Below are 23,659 nucleotides of genomic sequence, written 5' to 3'. Positions count from 1 at the left end.
GATAGCAGTAGTAGTTTCTTCAAGAAATTCTCACTTTACCTTAAGCAGGTTCTATTTTTCTACCATGCAAATATCTCATAGGCCAGGAAATTTCAAAGGTATGACTATGAGATAGAAAAGCTAATGTTCCACAAATTATTCTGCCACATGCCTTTTTCTCAGGTTTACCAGATGGCTTGTTCTAACAGTATGAATCTGTTGATGGAGTATAGGGAATTTTGATGTTTGTGTAATTTTATTACCAGCATATTTCATATAACCCACTGCCAGCAGTGGTTGTATTTCTCATAAAGTCCTGGTTTATTTTTATCTTATGGATACTTTGAGTCATAACAAACTGTTTCCCTTTCTGCAGGTCTTTTGGAGACATTTTGATGAGATATGTGTCGGTAAACTAAGACATTTTTGAGACCAAAATTTATGGGACAAAGATTTGTTTTGAAAATGCTGTACATTATCATATATGCAGGATCATCAAAGAGTTCATAGAAAGTATGTATTGTCAAAATATTATGTGTGGAGGAAGGTGTTGTGGTATAGCAGGTAAAGCCACTGCCTGCAATGCCGGGATCTCGTATGGCACTGGTTCCCCCTGGCTCCTGGCTTCAACCTGGCTTGGCTTTGGCCTTTGCAGTGATCTGAGGAGTAAACCACTGGATAGAAGATCTCTCTCTCTCTCTCTCTCTCTCTCTCTTTCCCTCTATCTCTGTAACTCTGACTTTCAAATAAATAAATAAATCTTTAAAAATTAAGCATAGATTGCAACTTTTTTGCACCAAAATAAAATATTTTATGTCAATTTTTTTTTCCATGAAATGTTTAGGTTCCTCTTATGTCAGGGCACAGGAGTGGGGGTGCCTAAGAAAAGTGTTCTAGGAGACTCCCTTTTTAACTTTAACATTCCTTTTTTTTAAACTTCTACATTCCAGATTTTTAGGGTTCCTAGAGAAGCATGGTGTTGCTACTAATAATAGCACTTGTTTTAGACCTGATGTTACAAGTACAAAAAAACAAAACAAAAATAGAATGCTTCATCCTTGTCTCTCTTTGTAATGTTTGCTTTTCCTCTCTGGAATGAGAAGAGCATTGCAGGTCAGTCCAAGGAGCACGAGATGGGACCAAAGTGTGTGTGTGCTGGGGGGCTCAGAGCACAGTGTGGATCTGCCTGCACTCACACCTCCGCAGCCCCAGGCAGCTCTCCACCCTCAGAGCAGGAACAAATTGAATTTATTCCCACTTAGTTTCCAGTAGGTTGCCATGCTCCCTGTGGGTGGTCAATAAATATTGATTACATTGAATGTTGCTCTGTATTATCTTCCTTTCTCATTTTTCCCTCCCTTTGGCTCTGATTCTTGGGTCCTTGGAAATTGTATGTACATAATTTTCAATGTAAAATTTATATAGAGATAGATAGATAGAGAGAGAGAGAGAGAGAGAGAGAGAGATGTTACATAGATAGATGGATGTATCTCCCCAGGGTCTTCCTGTTTGCTTTCTCTATGTCTGGGTCTCATCCCAGAACTTCTCTCTGAGAAGTAATTATTAATAATAACTCTCTGAGAAGTAATTATTAATCTGATACAATCTGTGTGTGGGTGTATTCTTTTATTTCTTCTTTCCAGCTCTCTAGATTCTGTGTGTCTGTCTCAACACACACACACACACACAAACACAACCTTTCTATACTTGTGCTTGTTCCTCTCTAGAGGTATCATAAAAAAAATCATTGCATTTTGCCAAGAATTAAACACACTAAAGGATATTTATAACTGTTCAGAATAATTCACTTTATATTTTTTTCTTTGAAACAATATTTTCAGTGTCCAAAGACAAGAACTCGAGAAAAGTGGATTGGTCTCTACTAATCATCATACATTTCTAAATCATGCAGAGTGATTGGGTCAGCTCTCCCCTGGGTTTTCTTTGCCCTCTGCCCAGACAGGATTGCATTCCTCTGCTCATTCTGCTACAAATACAGCTACATTTCATGAGGCGACTATTAGCCTAGTGGGAATACTCAGCTTCTCCCTTCCCCTAGTGTCTTAAGCCCCCTTTCAGCCACATGGCCAAAGACATTGGCACAGAAATATTGATTGCAAAAAGTCCTTGGAGCCTGATGCTGACTTTCCTGCCTTCTGTGCCTCAAATTTTAAGGACTGAAATGGGACAGTGCTTTAAAACTACCTTCCTTCAGCCGCTTTCTAGTGAAGATATGAAGGGTGCAATTAATATCCCATGGGATTTGACAGGTTACTGTACTGCCTTTGGTATTTAAATTATTTTCCTAATCGTTGTTTGTTTCTGGAAATATACTAAATTAATTGTACCTAACAGTGAATTTGAGGGATTGAATTTAGAACTTTGGTCCATGGATGAATTCTAATTAATTCTCTGCTCTTCTGTTTAGGAGAAGGACCAAGCTCCAAGTACTTTATGGGAAACATTACATTCACCCATCGCAGCTACCTGGTTGGTGTGATGACAGCCATTTCTCAGATTCGGAAAAGACAGAGAATTTCAGTGATTCAACAAAGATCATACAATACAGCACCATCTAAATTTGTTAAATGTGAGTACAGTTTTGTTCTGAAGGACAATTTGTATACCTAGAAAAAAACCCAAGGTAATTTTGGGTACAATTATTTAAAAACTTCTTCTTTCTGTTTGTATGGTACTTTAAAAATCTTATTAATACATTCATAAATGTAGCAAGCTGTGCAATAATTTGAATGAAGACTTTATAACTTAATTTAACTCCATGGAGTAATTTACTACATTTATTAATGGAATAGGTGTTTACTTTCTTTATCAATACATCAATCATGTAGTCTGGCAAACTTCCAAAGAACTTAACTCATTTTCATAAATTTAATATATTAAATTTGTATGCATGATGAATCTTAAATTCCTTAAATATTCCAAATATGGTTTTTATCTCAAATTACAAGCCTAAACCAATTACTCATTTAAACTTACAATCACAAAATTGACCTACTTTTGTAAAAGATAAAATTCTCTTGAATAGTATAAACAATTAAAATAAGAACAAATTTTCATGAATACACATTAGCGTTCTGATTGATATTTTGATTCCCTATACACAAAAATAAATTTTTCCATCATTAAAAATTAAGAAAAAATATTCCTAATAATTTTATCTTCCTAAGTAATACTGCAGTTCTGTTGGGATATACTGAGCCTTATATGTCTGAGTCAGAGTCCTCAGAAATTAGACATAATTAAAAAATAACCATCTGATGTACACATCCTGTATAATTGTCTCCTTTTGAATGTGAATGAACTTGTGAATATAATGAGGTACCCTTCTAGTGATTGTCACATTATATTGCAAAAGGAATTTCCACATGCAATCAAGTCTTTTTCACATGCAATCAAAATCAATTGATTTTTTTTGAGTTAGTTAAGAAGGAAAATTTGGAGACTCCAAAATGGCTGATTAGAGGTGTCCAACATTCATCTCTTCCAGAGAACAATCATAATAATAATAAAACAAATAATTTTATTCTTAGGTGATGCCCAAGGGAAAAGAAACAAGCAAGGCAGTTATAGGAGCACTGCAGGACACAAAGACCTGAGTTGGCAGCATAAAGCACACTGGCAACTGAGAACCCAGACCCACAGTCAGAGGCCGTCTTCACTGGGTCTGTCTCCAGTGTCCATCACTGACAATGCTAGCTACGGGGGAATGCAGAGTGCTCACAGGCTTAAGGAGCGCTGTCTGGAGGAATGCACAATAGCTCTGCTTCAGAGAGCAGCCCCTTCAGAGAGCAGGGCCTCTACCTCAGCCCTCAGAGCACAGGATGTGGCAGAATGGGACCCTCTTGAGAAAGGAACCACTGATGGAATCCACACTGCCCCAAGGGACAGAAGGCCCTGCATATCTGTACCCAGCAAGCCAGCAAAGACTGTAGCGCCGGTGGAGCTGTGACTCTGGTACCACAGCACACCCAGCACACTGCACTACATCAGACAGGGAGCGCAGCAGATAGGGAGATTCTGCCCCAGGAACTTAGAAGCAGGCTCAGTTGCCTTCACAGAGTTGGGGCTAAACCTCTCCCACACTCTCGCCTCCCTCCCCCACCCAGGGCAGTGCTTGCCACCACTAGGAACTGAACATCCCCACCAGGACTGCTGATGGTTGCTCTTACAACTCAAGTGCCCCTCTTCCACCTCCCAACACCACTGCCAGAACACACCAACTTCCTGTAGTGAGGACCAGTGCTCTCGTGATCCTGGCCTCAGGCCCACAGACTGACATCAGGACTGTACATGCCACCAAGACTGCCCCAGTGCTCCTACAGCCCTGGCCTTGCCCCTGCGGCCTGCTGCTGAGACGCATAGAACCTGCCAGAATGAAGACGTGCACTCCCATGATCCTGGCTCTATCCTTGCTGTTGCAGGCCACTGCCAGAGCATACACAACCCCACCAGTACTGCAGGCTGTGCTCCTGCAACTCAGAACTGCTCTTATCACTGCAGGCTACTGACTGGCTACCTGAACTTTTTCATACAGAGAACAAGTGCCCCAGACTCCTGCCAGGACTCTCATCAATTATAGCACAGGAAGGTATCGAGAGACTACAAAACAGATCCAACAGGAACTAAAGACAAAGAAACTTGGCAAACTGACAATGGAAGAAATGTCTTCAGGAAACAATGTTTTGGCACAAAAGCCACCCTTTAAAAGTGGTAGATAACTGATCTGCCAGATGTGTAAATATCAACCTAGGGGGAAAAAGAAGTATGGAACAACAGGCTAGAATGATACCTCCAAAGGAACAAAATAACTCTTTAGCAACAGACTCAAAAAATAACTGTTAGAGAACTCAAACGAATACGTGAAAGAGAAATTCATCGAGGAGGTAAAGATTTTGAAAAAGAACCAAATAGTGATCTTAGAAATGATGGACTCAGGAAGTTGAGTAAAAAATACAATCAAAAGCCTCAACAACAGACCAAATCAAGCAGAAGAAGGAATTTATGAACATGAAGACAGATCTTAACAAAATATCCTAGTTAGAGAAAAAAAGAATAAAGAATAAAATAAAATAATAATAATAATAATAATAATGAAAAAGAAGAAAGCCTCTGAGACCTTTGAGAAAATTAGCTAAATATTGGGGATTCCAAAAGGAAAAGAAAAAGGCAAAAGGCATAGAAAATCTACTTAATGAAACAATAGCTGTAAACTTCCCTAATCTTGGTGAGAATCTGATAACTTGTGCAAGAAGACCGTAGAACTAAACAGACATGCCCAGAAAAGATCTTTACCAAGACATGCAATTGTTATAGCCAGAATCTCAAAAATGCAACACAAAAAGAGAATTCTAAAAACTGTAGGAGAAAAATGCCCAAAACACATTTAAGGGAACCCTCATCTGACTAACTGGAGATTATTCACCAAGAGCCTTACAGGCCAGGAGAGAATGGAATGATATATTGAAAGAAAAACAAAGTCAACCAAGAATACTATATCCAGCAAAGCTACTCTTTATAGATGGAGAATTAAAGACTTCCTAAACAAGCAGAAACAAGGACTTCATCACCACCAAACCAGCCTTAAATAAAGATGGTTAAGGAAGTCACACATCCAGAAGCAAAAGTATCATTGTGAAACACATAAAGGATATATAGCCCACTAAAAGATCAGATACATAAAGAGAGGAAACAGAAAATAATCAGATTTTATACATAAACACCAAACCACAAAGAACAAGAGTGGAAGGAAAGAACAAAGGATATTTGAAATAATCAAAAGAAATATTTTAAATCATAGGACTAGGTTTTTATTTGTCAATAAATTACTCTTGAACAAAAGAATAATACAGGAGGCATTACAAGGCCCAGATCTAAAGTAAACTACAAAGCCGTAGTAATTAAAACAGCATGATGTTGGCACAAAGCAGATACATAAACCAATGGAACAGAACAAAAGTCTTGAAGTAAACCTATAAATCTACAGCCAGCTGAACTTTGACAAAGCTGCTAAGTACATACCTTGGAGAAACAAGTCTTTTCAGTAAATGATGGTGAGAAAATTACCCACATTCAGAAGAATGAAACTGGACTCCTATCTCACCAAGTATAAAAAGCAACTGAAACTGGATAAAAGGCCTAAATGTAAGTCCCAAAACTAAGAAACTGCCAGAAGAAAACATTGAGAAATACATCTAGACTTTGGTGTTGACAAGGATTCTTTGGACAAGACCTCTAAAGCAAAAAGCAAAAATAAACAAGTAGGATTTCATCTAACTAAGAAATCTTCACAGCAAAGGAAACAACAGAAAGAAGACACAACAGAAGAAAATATTTGCTAGCTATTAATCTTTCAAAGGATTACTATCCAGAACATATAAGAAATTCATGAAACTTAGCAGCAGAGGAGTTGGCAGTGTGGGCTTAAGCCTCCACTTCTGGTGCCAGCATCTCATTTCTAGAGTGTTCATTGGAGCCCTAGCTGCCTTGCTTATGATCCAGCTCTCTGCTAATGTGCCTATGAAAGCAGCAAATGATGGCTCAAATACTTGTGCCCCTACCATCCATCCATGTGGGAGACCCAGATGAAGTTCCTGGCTCCTATTTCAGCCTGGTCCACACCTGGCTGCTATGGCCATTTGGGGAATGGACCAGCATATGGAAAATTCTCTCTCTCTCTCTCTCTCTTTCTCTCTCTCTTTCTCTCTCTCTTTCTCTCTCTCACTTGCTCTGTGTTTCTGATAAAGCAAATAAATAAATAAATAAATACATCTTTAAATAAACTCAATAACTCAAAAATTAATAATACATTTTAAAAATGGACAAGTGATATGAATAGATACTTCTTAAATGGACAAGCTCAAATGAACAACAAATTTATAAAATAAATTCCAAAGAGCATTAGGATTTAGGGAAATGAAAATAAAAATTACAATGAAGTATCTCATATCACCTAAGTTAGAATAGTTATTATCAAAAATTCAAAAAATAACAAGAGTTGGCAACAATGTGGAGAAATAGGAACATTAACACACTATTGGTGGGAATGTAAATTAGAACAACTTTTACAAAGAACAATAAGGAAATTCCTCAAAAACTAATCAACTTGATTTGATGATTATATGTTGTATACATGCATTCAATTATCACATTGTACCTATAAATATGTACAATGATAAAAATGACAGAAGCAAATGTATATTTAAATAGTGATATAAATAAGTAGATAATTAATTCAGAAAAAGGGAAAATTTCTTGGGTGGGCCTGACCTAAACAGGTGAGACATTAAGAGAAACAAGCAGCAGCAGCTGCATTGTCTTGCTAAACCTACACTGAGAGAGACCCTGGACTATCTGAATGTCCTAGATAGTCTCAAGAGGACAAGAACTTTGTACTGATCTCCACTCTATCCCCAATGCTCTGTGCAGAGCCTGGTATGCACTAGATATGCTCAATAAATAATGTTGGATTCATGAATGAAGGAAGGAAGCCACTTGCCAAAATCACACTGTTGGTGAATAGCAATGCTGATCCTTGAAAGCAGAGTTGTCTAACTCCAGAGTTCAAGTTCTTCAATACCCCATTTAATTAGGAGAAAAAAAATAAATTAACAAAGAAGAAGTGTAATATAGAGGATGTAAGAACGAAGATCCTGAAGAGGAAATTGGGAGAGTATTTTGGGCAGATAATAAGGAATCTGGAAGTCTTGGAAAAGAAATTTACAATTTTTCTTGTAGGCATAAAGAGAAGGGTGACAGATGTTGTTAAGTGCCCCTCCAACCAGCGATAGTGTGGAGTACAGACTATCTGAGAGGGGAAAGGACATCTATGTGAACTCAAATGATATTTCACATCTTTTATCATTACCATTAGAATTACCCAGAATACTACAGTTTAAGAGGAACAAAGAAAATATTCTTTCTTGCCACTTATTACAAATGCCTTGGCATGGGCCTTAGTTTCAGGTTATGGTCTCCATGTTCTTTTGCTGAGTATTTTGTATTTAGTTGACTCTAATTATTATAGCTCTTTTCTGTTTTTCAACTTCAATGTATGTGTATTTTTCAGTGGTAGCATCCTGTGTGTGTGTGTGTGTGTGTGAGAGAGAGACAGGAGGAAGACTCAGTTGTCTAAATCCATAGTTCCTGATGTTTCTGATGGCCTGGAGAATAACTGAAGTTAGCTTCCTTTGATTCTGTTCTAGGTTCTAATGTGATAGATGTGGTATGTTATCCTTGGCTACACTTACTTTCCAGTGAAGTCCCTAAATAATTTCTCTCTACATTTAAATTTCCAAATTCTTAATATCTTCTCTGTGATAGAGAATTTAAAAAGAATCTGTTTGTGTGCTGGCTGATTTATACTTTTATTTCTATGATGATTATATTTATATCATTTTCTTGCTGGATGATTATGCTATTTCATAATGCTCTGAAACTCATATTCAAAGACGAACTATAAACCAGTATGTAAACAAAAGGAGAAAGTAGAGAAATATTTTCCTTCCTCAATTATGTTTCAATATAAGGTTTATTTAGAATTATATGAATAACTCAAAAGAAGAATGAGAAAAGACAGTTCCATGTGTTTCATCCTGATTGGAAAATCATGTGGCAACCACAATGTTGCTGGCTCTGAGGGTTCATCAGAGCACGCCAAGCTGTGAGTGTCGATGATTTGAAAGTCAGCAGAACTGCACCAGGTGCTGTGGAGAGCACTCCCTCGCCTTTCCCCAAGATGTGTTTCCAGGAGACCCAGATAACCTTGTTGCAGAAGCAGCAGGGGTGGTTGTGCTGTAGGAGGTGACTTTTGGTCATAAACAGGCACAAAGGAGATGATGTTTTATGCAGTTGGGGAGATCAAAGCCTCTGAGAAACTACCATTTGAAATACAAAATTAGTAGACTCCTGTAGAGAACCACAGCGAGGGTTAGGGACACAAAAAGGGATCTATGGTCATCCTACATTTCAGTATCCTTGGCTTTTTTGTTATATAAATTTAATGTATACAGCATGAGGTTTTTACATACATAGAGAAATGATGACTACATTGTAGTGAATTAACATATCTATCATGCCACATAGCCACCTTTTGTGTGCATGTATGTGAAGCTCCCCTAAAATCTACTGTCTCAGCAAATTTCCAGGCTAAAATTGTAACCTATAGAACTCATGCTGCACATCAGATCTCTAGGCATAAAAGCATCTGTGTTTTCTGACCCATGCCTCCTCATTCTCTGACTCCACCTCAGGTTTGAGTATTCATCTGAAATACTGTAAAAGAGGTCATTGGTAAGAAACTTGGCCTTGATATGCTTATTTGGGGATTTTTTTTTCCTGTTAGAAAGAGAATGAAGGGCCCAGAATGTACCAGAATGTACTGTTGATTACTTATGGGCTTATGGAAATTAAACAGATTTCTCTTCCATTAGGATTCACCCTACCTCTCCTCTATTTGGAACCATTGTTCTGTGAATAACGTACAGAATGTGTGATTTGCAGTAGCTCTGAGACAGTGAGCCCAAGTGCACTTCAGGAGCATGGTGGGCTGGTTAGAAAATAAAATATTTGAGAGCTGCTGCATTTACCTGCTATTAAAGAATAGTTTTCAATGTTTTATGTCACCATGGCTTATCTTTACATGCTGCTCACCTATCTTAGATATTTGCTAAATTTCCATTTATCGACAGTCAAATGAATCCCCCAAATCTAATAGTGCCAGTACATCAGAACTATTTCCACATAAGCTTGTGGTCCTCTTGTTAAATTATTTAGGCTATATTAATGAGGTTTAATTATTTTATTTACCCCATTGAGCAGGTTTACTTTGAAAGTGCAAAAGCAATCTTTTCAAGAAATTATATCTGTTTTTTTTTTTTTTTTTTTTTTTTTTTGACAGGCAGAGTGGACAGTGAGAGAGAGAGACAGAGAGAAAGGTCTTCCTTTGCCGTTGGTTCACCCTCCAATGGCCGCCGCAGCCGGCGTGCTGCGGCCGGCGCACCGCGCTGATCCGATGGCAGGAGCCAGGAGCCAGGTGCTTTTCCTGGTCTCCCATGGGGTGCAGGGCCCAAGCACCTGGGCCATCCTCCACTGCACTCCCTGGCCACAGCAGAGGGCTGGCCTGGAAGAGGGGCAACCGGGACAGAATCGGCACCCCGACCAGGACTAGAACCCGGTGTGCCGGCGCCGCTAGGCGGAGGATTAGCCTAGTGAGCCGTGGCGCCGGCTAAGAAATTATATCTTTACATGTAACATGGCTCATATTCAGAGGAAATTAAGTGATCAAAAGAAAAATAAAATAAATGCCACAATGGCAGATGGAAGATCTATCAGTGCTTGGGGTAGATTTCTATTCTAAGCTAGGGCTTCATTCTTTTCATATGACTTACACCCTGTAGTTGTCTTCTTGCCTAGATATGTAAGATCATTTCTGTTACATGCCTTTGTCAAACCTTAAGCTTAGAAGGAAACCTGTTGGATCACTAATTTCCTTTTAAAAACCTAAAGAGGCTGTGAAGACCTCTTCCTTAGAATGGGTTTGCTTTCTTTGCCATTAGAAATGATTTCCCCATTTTACTTAATCACTGTAGTCACTCTTTTCCATCCCTTCAACCCCAAATGTGGCTCTTGATCTTTTCCGTGTGACTTCTTTAACTGCAGTTGTACACTAAACAGGTACACATGCTTCAACTCTCTCAGAAACAGCCTGTGGTGTTTCCCTGCTGTACCATTTCAGTTCAGCTCACTTCAACAATTATTCCTTGATAGTCCAGTGTGTACAGACCACTATGAGGCCTCTGGGGAAATGTTGCGAAGGAAAAGTAGAGCTTGTACTCAGTGAGCGTTCAGCTGGTAGCAGCCACAACAGAAACAGCATCAGGACTGCATGTGGATTTTATCCCTTAAACCTTACTCATGACAACCTTGTGACATAAATATTTTTATTATTTTACCAATGAGAACATTGAGGCTTGTAGAGATTAAATGGTCTTAAGATCAGAAAGACACTAAATGACCTGAGATTTGAAATTATCCCCTAAGTCCATCTCCTAACCAATGAATGATGATCAAAGTAGACACAAAAACAATTATAACTCAAAATATTGGTCCATTAACATGCCACAATTGACCTTGACTATGACCATTTCCAAATTCCTTTTTGTACAACTTATCTTAGTAAATGGTCTATCATCCACTCAACTGCCAAGGTTCTTTTAGTCTTATTGTAGCCAGTTACTCTGCCTTATCAGTTTTAGTGCTTAAATATGCATTTCCACAGTCACTATCTCTTCTAACTGTAACAGCCTGTTCTCACTAAAGCCCACTATGACCTTTCTTCTTCTTAGAGCTTGGTTTTTATCATGTCCATACTGAAAGCCCTTCAGTAACTCTTAGGACACTGGCTATACTTCTTAGTTTGGCGTAATAAGCCCTGCAAGACGAAGTTCTAGTTTTTCCTCTCTGGTTTCACCTGTAGAGTTACCTGCAAGGGCATCAAATAAACTTCACAGGAGTTTCTGTGTTTTATGTTGTTCCTTTGGGACCTTAATGTGGTACATTCTCTTACTTTCTCCAGAACTATTTGCATGTGACCCTGACTGGAATGTTTATTTACTGCAGTGACCTCTAACCTTCCACAAAACCCAATTTTACTTTCTCCCCACACCTTTCCTACCTGTTTGTAGTAAGTGACACTTCTTTGGATTTCAAGTACAATCTGCATTTCCACTGTCATGAAACTCCAATCTATTGTAACAAATGGTGCCTTTGACCATCACTGACCGTAGATCAGGGGCTTCTTGCAAGCAGTGACTCATATTCACCCAAGAGGCACCCAATTCGGGATTGTTTAATGTAAAAATTAAGGGTCAGTAACTCCAAATTACTTCTATTTGACTTTGGAATGTATTTTCTGAATTCTCATGTTATATAAACACATGCACCCACAAACTGAAGGTCCACTCTCAGATCTACAGATCTGAATGTTAATAAAGCGATCAGAAACAGTTCAATGAATCCTAAAGGCTTGACACTCTTGGAACTGCTTGTTCCTCACTCCTTGCCCTTTTTTGTAGAGGATCCCTTTCCCACCCTAATAGATAAAGTGAATCTTGGAAACAAACAATTAAGTAAAATTCCTCTCCAGTTTTAAAATACAGGGATATCAAATGCTAACTATATCGCCCAAGGTTGTAGAAGCAGATTCAGTGCTGAAGTGCAATCAATTGTGCTTTTAGATAAGACGGCCTCCAGGGTGCAGTCTGTTTGTTTTAGAGTTTGCAGACTTGCATAGCATTCTTTTTCTCTGACAATAATCATTATAAAAATAGCATGAACTTTCTTGCAGCCTTACTCATAGCTGAAGGAAGGAAATATTACAAAATGTTGTCAACCTAAGATATCAAAGGAGATCTCAAAAGATATTAATAAATGTGCTATATGGTTTCTATAATACAGAGAACCAGGTTGAAAGACCTGTACTGTGAGTCCTAGGAAAAGAAGTTTGAGATATCACTAAAAGCAGGAATGTCAAAAGGAAGCACAATCTTGCTATGAAATCTCCCTCAGTGAGAAGAAGAGCACAACAGATATATGTCAGTGTTTAAGGGACTTCCGAGACCAACAGTTTATTTTTTTACAATCATCTCTGACAACATATGTGAGGCATCTATTGTGTCCTCTTTAGTGTCAAATACTGAGGAGTAATGTGGTAAAACAGTTTCTGGGGAAATAAGATTTAGAGGATGACTGATCTACATTTCATTCTTAATGCTGTCACTTATTAGCTGTTGCTTTGGGGCATATTAATTTCTCTGAGCCTGTGTTTCCTCCTCTGTCATATGTTGATAAGAACTCCATTTCACAGATTGGTTCTGAGATTTAAACAAGATAATGCATTCGAAGTGTCCAGCATAGTGCCTGGCACTACTTTATGACTGCCATCTGCTGACATTTATTTAACAGCTGGCATGGGGTATGATCAATATCAAATGAGAAGAACATGGAGGAAAATGGTTGTGTACGTGGGTGTGTCTTTAGCCTTTATGTGCACGTACAACTTAGTTTTTAAAGATTTATTTGTTTATTTGAAAGAGTTGCTTAGAGAGTATAAAAAACAAACAGAGAGACAGAGACAGAGATAGAGAGATCTTCCATCTGTCAGATCACTATCCAAGTGGCCACAATGCCTGGGACTGGGCTAGGTGGAAGCCTTTAGCAAGGAGCTGGATGGGAAGTAGAGCAGCTGAATCTTGAGTTGGTGCCCTTATGGGATGCAAGCATTGCAGACAGCTGCTTAACCTGCTACGCCACAATGCCAGCACCCCCTCTTTTTAATAGATATTTTTAAAGTTTATTTATTTACTCAAAAGACAAAGAGCGAGAGAATCTTCCATCTACTGGTTCACTCTCCAAATGGCCGCATCAGCTGAGCCTGGAATTCCATCCAGGTCTCCCACTTGGGGCCATTTTCTGCTGCTTTTCCGATACATAAGCAGGGAGCTGGACTGTAAGTGGAGCAGCTGGGGCTTGAACTGACAACCGTAAGGGACAGTGGGGCCAGAGATGACATCTTAACCTGCTGCACCATAACATCAACCCCCTCAGGGAACTGGTGTTTTATACAACATATGTCGGGTGCATTGCATATTAGTCATATTGCGTATTGTCATATGAATCCACAGGGGATAGATATTCATATCTGCATGGTACAGAGGAGGAAAGTGAGGCACAGGGAGGCTAAGACATTTGTCATGCAGCTAAGTGGCAGTGCAGTGATTTGATTCTAGGCAGTCTGCTGTCTTCTCTCCTAGAACTCTGTGTGTTACTTCAGCACAGGACAAGGCCAGTGTGCTGGGATTTGTAGTGGAGGATCTTGGTTGCTCTGCTGTACACACATCTTTTCCCAATACTTTATCCAGCAGGTGACAAGACCAAGAGAAAAACCTTTATTTTAATTAAAACCTAGTTTCCTAAGTTTATGTTAGTGTTCATGCAGAAATGTGAAATGCCTTTTACATGACTAAGTTCTGATTAGTCAGGACTTTCCCCTGGATGGATACGATTTTATTATACAAAATGTTACAATAAGTCAAAATTTTATTATACAAAATGTTAAAGTAAGTCAGAAAAAATGCCTTTGAAAACTACTGCCAAGATGAAATTCTCCAGATGTTCCTGTCAATGTACATTTGCTGCTAGGATTAAAGCAACAGAAAAAGTTCATTTGTTGGTAGCTTCCCTGATATTTTAACCATGTCTTCCACATCCTCCAAATCCCATCTAACATTTTCTTAAATATAACAATTTTATTCATAAAGTAAAAAAAAATAATCCACATGTAACAGCAAAATTGATGCACATATTGCTTTATTTAGAAATGAAATTATAAATGCCAAGAAGCACATCTTGCTTTTGGTCAGAATGGAAAATAACCTTTTGAAGGACTTGATAAATTGAATTTTTTATGTAGTTTTGTGATAATCATCTATTTAGCTCTATTAACTTCCAAATGGCATTTTGAGCCTCCAACACTGCCAGAAAACCACATTCAATTCCTAATTTCTCATATGACCTTGAAGTACCTGATATACTTCAGAAGTCTTTGGTTGTCTGAAACACAGAATATCTAGTCACTTTGCATTGCTTTGTAGGCATACTTTTTTTTTGCAAATAGTATTCTACATAATTGCTCAACTCATGGAAGAAAATTAAAATATTTTTAATGAAGTGCCATCATAAATGATAATTCCTGTGATATTTGAATTAAGCCTCACCTTTAGGCAAAAGTTTACTTAGATTACTGTTTACTTCTTAAAAGTTCTCCTCCAGTCCCACTACTATCGTCAGCTATTTTTTAATCTTTACAATAGTGCTATCAACTAGATGCTATTTTAATATGTATTTTTTATTTATCTATTTGGAAGGTACAAATTGGGGGTGAGAGAAAGAAAGATATTTCATTCACTGGCTTACTCTCCAAATGCCTGCAACAGTCAAGGCTGGACCAGGCTGAATCCAAAAGCCCAGAACTCCATCAGGGTCTCCCATAAGAGTGGCAGGGATGCAAGTACTTGAGTCATCATCTGCTCCCTCCCAGGGTACAAATTAGCAGTAAGCTGAAATTGGAAGTGGAGCTGGAACTCACAGAGGCACTCCGACATGGGAGGCGGGTGTCTCAAGATATATTCTAAGCATTATGGCAAACACCTGCCTCAAGTAGGTATCAGTAATCCTATTTCATAGCTGATGAAACTGACTCAAAGAATTTAAGAACTATGCCTTTGATCACACTACTACAGAATTGCAGTGGCAGGATTCAAAACCCCTAGATCTGATATCAAAATCCAATCTTTTCACCCAGTGTGAAGTAGCAATAATGCTCCCTTGGTTTCTATCAAAGGTTTTGTCTTGACACCTCAGTACTGAATACTCTTAAAGTACTAGTAATAAGTAAATTTTTTTAAAAAACTGCAAGTAGGAAAAACGAACAAATGATATGCAAGATACATTTTTACTTATTCTTTTCTTACTTTCTCAGAACGCTTTGAAACTTGATGGCCCACCCTGTTTTTCTGAGTTACTCAACATTCATAAGTCAAAGTTAGTTGTGGGTCATGAATAGCAATTCAAACAATCCAAGGTGAATGTGTTTACTTGGCTACAGGCTTGAGGAAATTTATCTCTGACCCCAGGTAAGAGAATAGTGGCCCCAGAATTCAAGTGATTGCTGTGGTCACTTACTGTTTTTGAACAGCAGATACTCTTCCTTCTACACAACAACAGAATCATCATGTAAAACTCAATGCAGGGGCTGATTAAATCATCATTTGGAAACCAGGCAGGCAGATGCAGAGCTGAAATCTGGATTCCAAATGTTGCAAAGATGTTATAGAATGCTTGGCTCAGTCTGAGCAGTCAGATTTCACAAAACAAATTTCTGTTTCACAGAAACAGCCCCTAGCATACTTGCAGAAGAAAATAAAGAGGACAGGAAAGGGGCAAGTACCAACATAACATCAAGGACAGAAGTGCAATACCAGGTAGGCAGGATAACCTCTTATTTTTGGCTCTGTTACCATTTAACAATAAGCATAGTTACAAAATAAAGACTAGGGTGGTTGCAGAAGAGGTTTAAGCAGTGAATAAACAGTTGTACTAGGCCAAGGGAACCAAAGAAAAGCTTTCCCCAGATGCTGCCAATATCTTGACAACCTAGTATAAGCTTAAGGAGTTAAGAGCAGCACAGTGCATGGGTGCAGGATGTTTGGTGTTAGGTTCCAGCAGCTTTTTCTGAAAAAGTCTGCCCTCTGTAATCAAATAAAATTTGTAAAACTTTGAGAGTTAAAATATCTCCTTTTTGTATTGATAAATACAGCAAGATGCAGGTTTTTCTTCTTGTAATATCTTTATATAACTAAATCATAAGTGAGCCACATTGTGGGTTGAACAGTGTCCACCCCAATGATGTTGAAGTCCTCATCCCTAGTACCTGTGAATGTGACCTTATTTGGAAATACAGTCTTTGCAGATGGTCAAGTTAAAATGAGGTCATTAGGGTGGGACCTGATCCAAGACTGAGTCCTTATAAAAAAGGGGATGGGGGAGGAAGGTTGGACATAGAAACAGACACGTACAAAAGGGAAGATGATATAAAGACACAGGGGGCATGGCATCTACAGTCCAAGGAATGCCCAAGAAGGCCAGAAACCAACAGAAGGTGTGTGTGAGAGAGAAGGTTCTAATAGCCCTTGGAAGGGACCAACCATGCTGAAACCTTGAACTCAGACTTACAGCCTCCAGTACCATAAAGTTACTCAGTTCTGTAAGTCTCCTAGTTAGCGGCAATTTGTTCTGAGCAGCCCTAGGAAGCCACATTCTCCTTACATCAAGTCCCTACTTTTGTTTTTATTTTTTTATTTTTTATTTTTTTTGCTTTTAGAAATATTACAATCCTTGAAATCCCAAAGTCTGGGTACCCTTTAAAGGAATGACCTTAAAGTCCAATCCAATGTCTGAGATTTTATGTTATTTCAAACTGTGAAGCTTCTTTTCCAAGTTTTCTGATTAGTCATTGGGATTCCTCCAGGGTTGGAGTCTTCCAGATTCTCCTTAAGATGGCAGAGGATAAACAAGAGCAACTATCAGCTATTTAACAGCCAAGTCCAAGAAAATATCACTGTAGGATTTGGAGCTCTAAATACGGATGCTGGATTTCTTCCTCCTGGAGTGTGCATAGGAGTAAAATTTCTGACTCTACTGGTACAGAATGCAAGGATCAGAGAACTTCTCTGCTTATCAATCTGAAAAGGGAGAGTGTATCTCAGAAGCTTAGATACAGGTGCCCGAGGCCTGGGAATGACTTCACTTTTCACTGATCTTAGGAACTCATTCTCCTTTCCTTTCTCCTCCTAAACAAGCTACTTAAGAAGAGATTAGGGAAAGTGAGGCCTATGTTATCAGAGGGTGCTTGAGTGCTTTGGTGAGTGTCACAACATTGCTTGAGTAGATTTGAAGAGTTATTTAGCTCAAAGAAAATCCAAGTGGGAATTCATTCAGTTTTTTATTCATTCATAAATTTATTCAGTGAATAGTAAAGAAAAGGAGACATGGGAACATCAATCACTGCCATGTATTAGACTGTGATGAAATAACCTGATAATTATAGGCACCACTATGTGTTAAGGATCTCTACTGATTGAATATACAAGAAGGCAACTAGGGAAACGATATGGTGATTTCAATCACAGGAGGATACTGAAAGAACAAGAAGCAGACTCAGTTCTCATGAGACAGTTGGAGAAAAGTTTGCAGCAGAAAGCCTACAGGATGGAAGCCTTCAAGTCTCTGTGGAGCCGCAGAGGTTGCACAAACATGCAGCAGCTGGAAAGATACTACCAGTGACTCTCAAGATTGGTGGCTGGTGGAGACATGATCATCTCAGAGCCGGGTAAGAGGAGCCTCTAGCAGCCTACATGCCACAGGTGGTATTGTCTGAGGGAGAACCCCATAGTCCCCACTGACTTAGAATCTGAAAGTAGAGCTGGCAGGGTTAGGGTACCCACTTAGCTATGTGAAGGGAGGGTGCATTTCATTTCTCCCCTCCCCTCTCACCAAAGGGCTCAGTGGCCATTGGTGGAGAAGCTCTGTCTTCTCAGGACAAAACAAGTGGGCTGCTGTGGCCCACAAGCTACTGTTGGATTTTGACTGAGGGAGAATGCCACAATCCGTGATGATATTGAGCCCAGCCTGGAGAACTGACAGGGGGATACTTAACTCTCCCTTAACTCACAGAAGAGAGAGAACATTGTCTTCTTTCTCTCCCCCACTCCCCACTAAAGTGCCATATTCATGTGAGTTCAGCAGATGGCTGGCACTGTGGATGGGAAGACTTGCAAGGCAGAAAGCAGAGCCACTGCACACTGTGACAGTGGAAGCTCTGCACCCTGTGATTGTGGGAATCCTGTGACAGTGTGACTTCTGCATAGGTTGGGTAGCTGAAAAGGGTGTGGCGTGTAGCTGGGTCTTTGAGAAATCACCTAGCCCAACTCCAGAAAACTTCCTTAATTTGGAAAAAGATACAGATATATAAGTATAGGAAGAGCATAGAACCCCTTATAGACATGATCACAAAAGATCTTCATCACAACATACTATAGTCAAACTTTCAAAAGTAAAACATAAAGAAAAGATAATTAAATGTGCAAGAGGTAAACACCTGATTTCCTTTAAATAATCTCCAATTAGATTGACAGCAGATCTCTCATCAGAAACCCGATAGACTAGTAGAGAATGCAGCAATATATATAGGACATATCCTAAAAGAAAAAAAAAACCTGTTAATCCAAAGTGCTGTACCAGGTGAAGCTTTCATTTATAGAGGTGAATTAAAGACATTACAAAAAAAAGTGAAAGAAATTGCCACCACCTAGCCAGCCTTACAAATGGTACTTAAAGAAGTGCTACACAAAAACAGAGAAAGATCATCAGCATTATGAAAGAATACAAAGACAGAAAACCTTCCAACAAAAGTACAAAGGAGAACCAAAACAAATAATAGAAATATTTACAGAAAAACAGCAATACCAAGCCACTACTTGAATGTAAATGGATTAAATTCTTCAATTAAAAGATACAGACAGCATGAATGGATTAAAAAACCAAGCCCATCTATATGCTGACTACAAAAAACACACCTCACAAACAAAGATGCACACAGACCCAAAGTGAAAGGATAGAAAATCATATACAATGAAAATAGAAATCAAAGGTGAGCAGGAATATCCATCCTAATATCAGACAAAATAGACTTCCAGATAGAAATTGTTAAAAGAGACGTCATTATGTTATGCCTCAGGTATCAATTCAACAGGAAGATGTGACTATTGTAAATGTATATGCACTCAATGGTAGCACACTTGGCTATTTAAAACAAATATTAATGCATCTAAATGGAGACATATGCTCTAATACAATCATAGTGGGGAACTTAGACATCCACTTTCAACAACAGACAGATCACCTAGACAGAAAATCAACAGAAAAAACACAGTTAATCTACACTATTGACCAAATGGATCTAATTCATATGTACAGAAAATTTCATTCCACAGCTCAATAATAAACATTCTTTTCATCTACGCATGCAAGTTTCTCTACAAAAACCATATTATAGGCCACAAAACAAGTCTCAGAAATTCAAAAAGCTGAAATCATACCGTGTGTCTTTTCTGACAACAAGGGAATGAAGATGGAAATTAATAACATTAGAAAATATACAGACATATAGAGACTGAATACCATGCTCCTGAATGAGCAGTGGTTCATAGAAGAAATTCAAAAGGAAATAAAAATATTCCTAGAAAGGAATGAAGATGCTAATGCAGCATATTAAAATATGGGATACAGCAAAAGCAGTATTAAGGGGAAAGTTTATAGCAATCAGTGCCTACATCAAGAAATTGGACAGGTATCAAATAAATGATCTAACAATGCATCTCAAATACCTGGAGAAATAAGAATAAATTAAACCCAAAATTGTTAGGAGAAAAGAAATAATAAAAATTAGAAAAGAAATAAACAAAACTAGAATAAAAAATTCAAAGGTCAGTGAAATGAACAGCTGAGTTTTTGAAAAAAATTTCAAAATTGATAAACCATTGGCCTAATTAACCAAAAAATAGAGGAGAGACCCAATTTAATAAAATCAGATGCCAGCAATACCTTAATTCCCAAACCAGGAAAAGATACAACAAAGAAAGAGAATTATAGACCAATATCCCTAATGAAAACAGAAGCAAAAATTCTCAACAAAATACTAGCTAATCAAATCCAACAACACATCAAAAAAGATTATCCACCTGGACCAAGTGGGATTTATCTTAGTGATCAGAAATGGTTCAATATACCTAGTCAATAAAACTGATACATCATTTTAACAAACTGAAGAATAAAAATCATGATTATCTCAATAGATGCAGAGGAAGTATATGGTAAAATACAGATCATTTCGTTAAATAACTCAATTGATGACTGGATAAACAAAATGTGGTATATATACATGATGGAATACTACTCATCCATAAAAAAGAATGAAATCTTGTCTTTTGCAACAAAATGTATTCAATTGGAGATCATTATACTTAGTGAAATAAGCCAGATCAAAAATAGACAGCTATCATATGGTTTTTCTGGTGTGTACAAAAAATCTGAATATATGAGTGTGAAGTTGACATCTTAGGATTTTATTGTCATTTATATAATTCCTGTGGAACAGTAGTTTTTCTACTTTTTTATTTGATAAACACTATATTTCGTTGTGCCTTAAGTCTGTGAAGCATCATCATGTTCGTAGAATTTTATCTATGAAATTTATGAAATCTGTTCTCTTTATATTAATAATAAAAAATGATTTTTTAAAAAGACCTCTACCCTCATTTTATAGATGAGAACACTTGGTCTCAAATAACTGAACCTAGCCATCAATCCACAGCTGATGAATCCAGCAGCTTGACTTCATGTATTTACAACTCCCACCGTTCTGCTGTCTCCTGTATATGAAACTGCTTGCTTGGACTAGCCACAAATTAGGTATACACCATTATATCACATGAAATGTCTCCCTTTCAGAATCTCACTTCTTCTGGTCCTCCCTGCCTCCAGCCAATGTATTTATCTTCTCAGATCTGGAAAAAATGATGCTGAAATTCATATGGAGACACAGGAGACCTCGAATAGCTAAAGCAATCTTGTACAACAAAAACAAAGCTGGAGGCATCACAATACCAGATTTCAGGACATACTACAGGGCGTTATAATCAAAACAGCATGGTACTGGTACAGAAACAGATGGATAGAACAATGGAACAGAATTGAAACACCAGAAATCAATCCAAACATCTACAGCCAACTCATATTTGATCACGGATCCAAAACCAATCTCTGGAGTAAGGACAGTCTATTCAATAAATGGTGCTGGGAAAATTGGATTTCCACGTGCAGAATCATGAAGCAAGACCCCCACCTTCACCTTAAACAAAAATTCACTCAACATGGATTAAAGACCTAAATCTACGACCTGACACCATCAAATTATTAGAGAGCATTGGAAAAACCCTGAAAGATATAGGTACCGGCAATGACTTCTTGGAAAACACCCCAGAAGCACAGGCAGTCAGAGCCAAAATCAACTATTGGGATTGCATCAAATTGAGAAGTTTCTGTACTGCAAAAGAAACAGTCAGGAGAGTGAAGAGAAAACCGATAGAATGGGAAAAAATATTTGCAAACTATGCAACAGATAAAGGGTTAATAACCAGAATCTACAAAGAGATCAAGAAACTCCACAAAAACAAAACAAACAACCCACTTAAGAGATGGGCCAAGGACCTCAATAGACATTTTTCAAAAGAGGAAATCCAAATGGCCAACAGGCACATGAAAAAATGTTCAAGATCACTAGCAATCAGGGAAATGCAAATCAAAACCACAATGAGGTTTCACCTCACCCCGGTTAGAATGGCTATCATTCAGAAATCTACCAACAACAGATGCTGAAGAGGATGTGGGAAAAAAGGGACACTAACCCACTGTTGGTGGGAATGCAAACTGGTCAAGCCACTATGGAAGTCAGTCTGGAGATTCCTCAGAAACCTGAATATAACCCTACCATTCAACCCAGCCATCCCACTCCTTGGAATTTACCCAAAGGAAATTAAATTGGCAAACAAACAAGCTGTCTGCACATTAATATTTATTGCAGCTCAATTCACAATAGCTAAGACCTGGAACCAACCCACATGCCCATCAACAGTAGACTGGATAAAGAAATTATGGGACATGTACTCTGTAGAATACTATACAGCAGTCAAAAACAACGAAACCCGGTCATTTGCAACAAGATGGAGGAATTTGGAAAACATCATGCTGAGTGAATTGAGCCAGTCCCAAAGGGACAAATATCATATGTTCTCCCTGATCGGCAACTACTAACTGAGCACCAAGGGGGAAACTTGTTGAAATGAAATGGACACTATGAGAAACAGTGACTTGTTCAGCTCTTGTCCTGACGGTTGATGTACGATGTAATACTTTATCCATTTTAGTAATTTTTTTTTGTTCTAGTACTATTGGTTGAACTCTGTAATTAACACACAATTATTCTTAGGTGTTTAAATTTTAACTGAAAAGTGATCCCTTTTAGGAATTTGGAAAACATTATGCTGAGTGTAATAAGCCAATCCCAAAGGGACAAATACCACTTGTTCTCCTTGATAGGTGACAACTAACTGAGCACCAAAAAGGAAACCTGTTAAAGTGAAATGAACACTATGAGAAACGGTGACTTGATCAGCCCTCCCCATGACTGTTGATGAGCAACTTGATATGTTATCCCTCTTACTATTTTTTTTGTTTGTTCTACTTAATACTTTTGGTTGAATACTGCAATCAATACACAATTCTTCTTAAGTGCTGAAACTTAACTGAAAAGTGATCACTGTTAAATATAAGACTGGGAATAAGAGAGGGAAGAGATGTGCAATTCGGGACTGCTCAAGCTGACTTACCTCAAACAGTAGAGTTAGAAACATACCAGGGGATTCCAATTCAATCCCATCAAGGTGGCATGTACCAATGCCATCTCACTAGTCCCAGTGATCAATTTCTGTTCACAATTGATCATAATGATAGGACTAAGAACCAAAGGGATCACATAAACAAAAATAGTGTCTGCAAATATTAACTGATAGAATCAAAAAGGGAGAGAACGATCCAACATGGGAAGCAAGATACACAACAGACTCATAGAATGGCAGATGTCCTAAACAGCACTCTGGCCTCGGAATCAGTCCTTAAGGCATGCGGATCCGGCTGAAAAGCCCATGAGAGTATTTCAGGCATGGAAAGCCAAGACACTCTGGGGAGAAAAAAAAAAACCTAAATGAAAGATCTCTGCGAGTGAGATCCCAGTGGAAAGAATGGGTTATCAAAGAAGGAGGTACCTTTCTCTGAAGGGAGGAGAGAACTTCCACTTTGACCATGGCCTTGTCTAAATATGATCAGAGTCAGTGAACTCAGGGGGCTTCTATAGCCTTGGCATCTCATGACAAGAGCCTAGGGTGATTACTGGGGCCATAAACAAGAGTGTCAATTTGTTAAATCAACA

At 38.3% G+C, this 23,659-nt stretch overlaps 2 protein-coding genes across 9 annotated transcripts in view; one reads left to right on the top strand and one right to left on the bottom strand.

Annotated features, from left to right (window-relative positions):
* Positions 1-23,659, bottom strand: part of PTGER3 (prostaglandin E receptor 3) — a 190,013-nt gene that overhangs the window by 22,764 nt on the left and 143,590 nt on the right.
* Positions 1,781-21,683, top strand: LOC138850631 (uncharacterized). 3 transcript variants are annotated; one of them, XR_011390662.1, is made up of 3 exons: positions 1,781-2,249; positions 2,408-2,569; positions 20,939-21,683. XR_011390662.1 is itself a non-coding variant. In XM_070078262.1 (3 exons), exons 1-3 carry the CDS (start codon positions 2,063-2,065, stop codon positions 3,947-3,949), a joined length of 768 nt encoding a protein of 255 aa, XP_069934363.1. In that variant the 5' UTR covers positions 1,781-2,062; the 3' UTR covers positions 3,950-21,683. The 3 variants fall into 3 exon arrangements, 2 of the variants coding, with proteins under 2 accessions (XP_069934363.1, XP_069934361.1); XM_070078262.1 differs by having other exon boundaries at positions 3,531-21,683; XM_070078260.1 differs by having other exon boundaries at positions 1,781-2,267; positions 3,531-21,683.

Source organism: Oryctolagus cuniculus, chromosome 7 (genome assembly GCF_964237555.1).
Source record: "Oryctolagus cuniculus chromosome 7, mOryCun1.1, whole genome shotgun sequence".
NCBI lineage: Eukaryota > Metazoa > Chordata > Mammalia > Lagomorpha > Leporidae > Oryctolagus > Oryctolagus cuniculus.
Note: the sequence above shows the minus strand (reverse complement) of the source record. Positions and strands in the feature narration are given on the sequence as shown.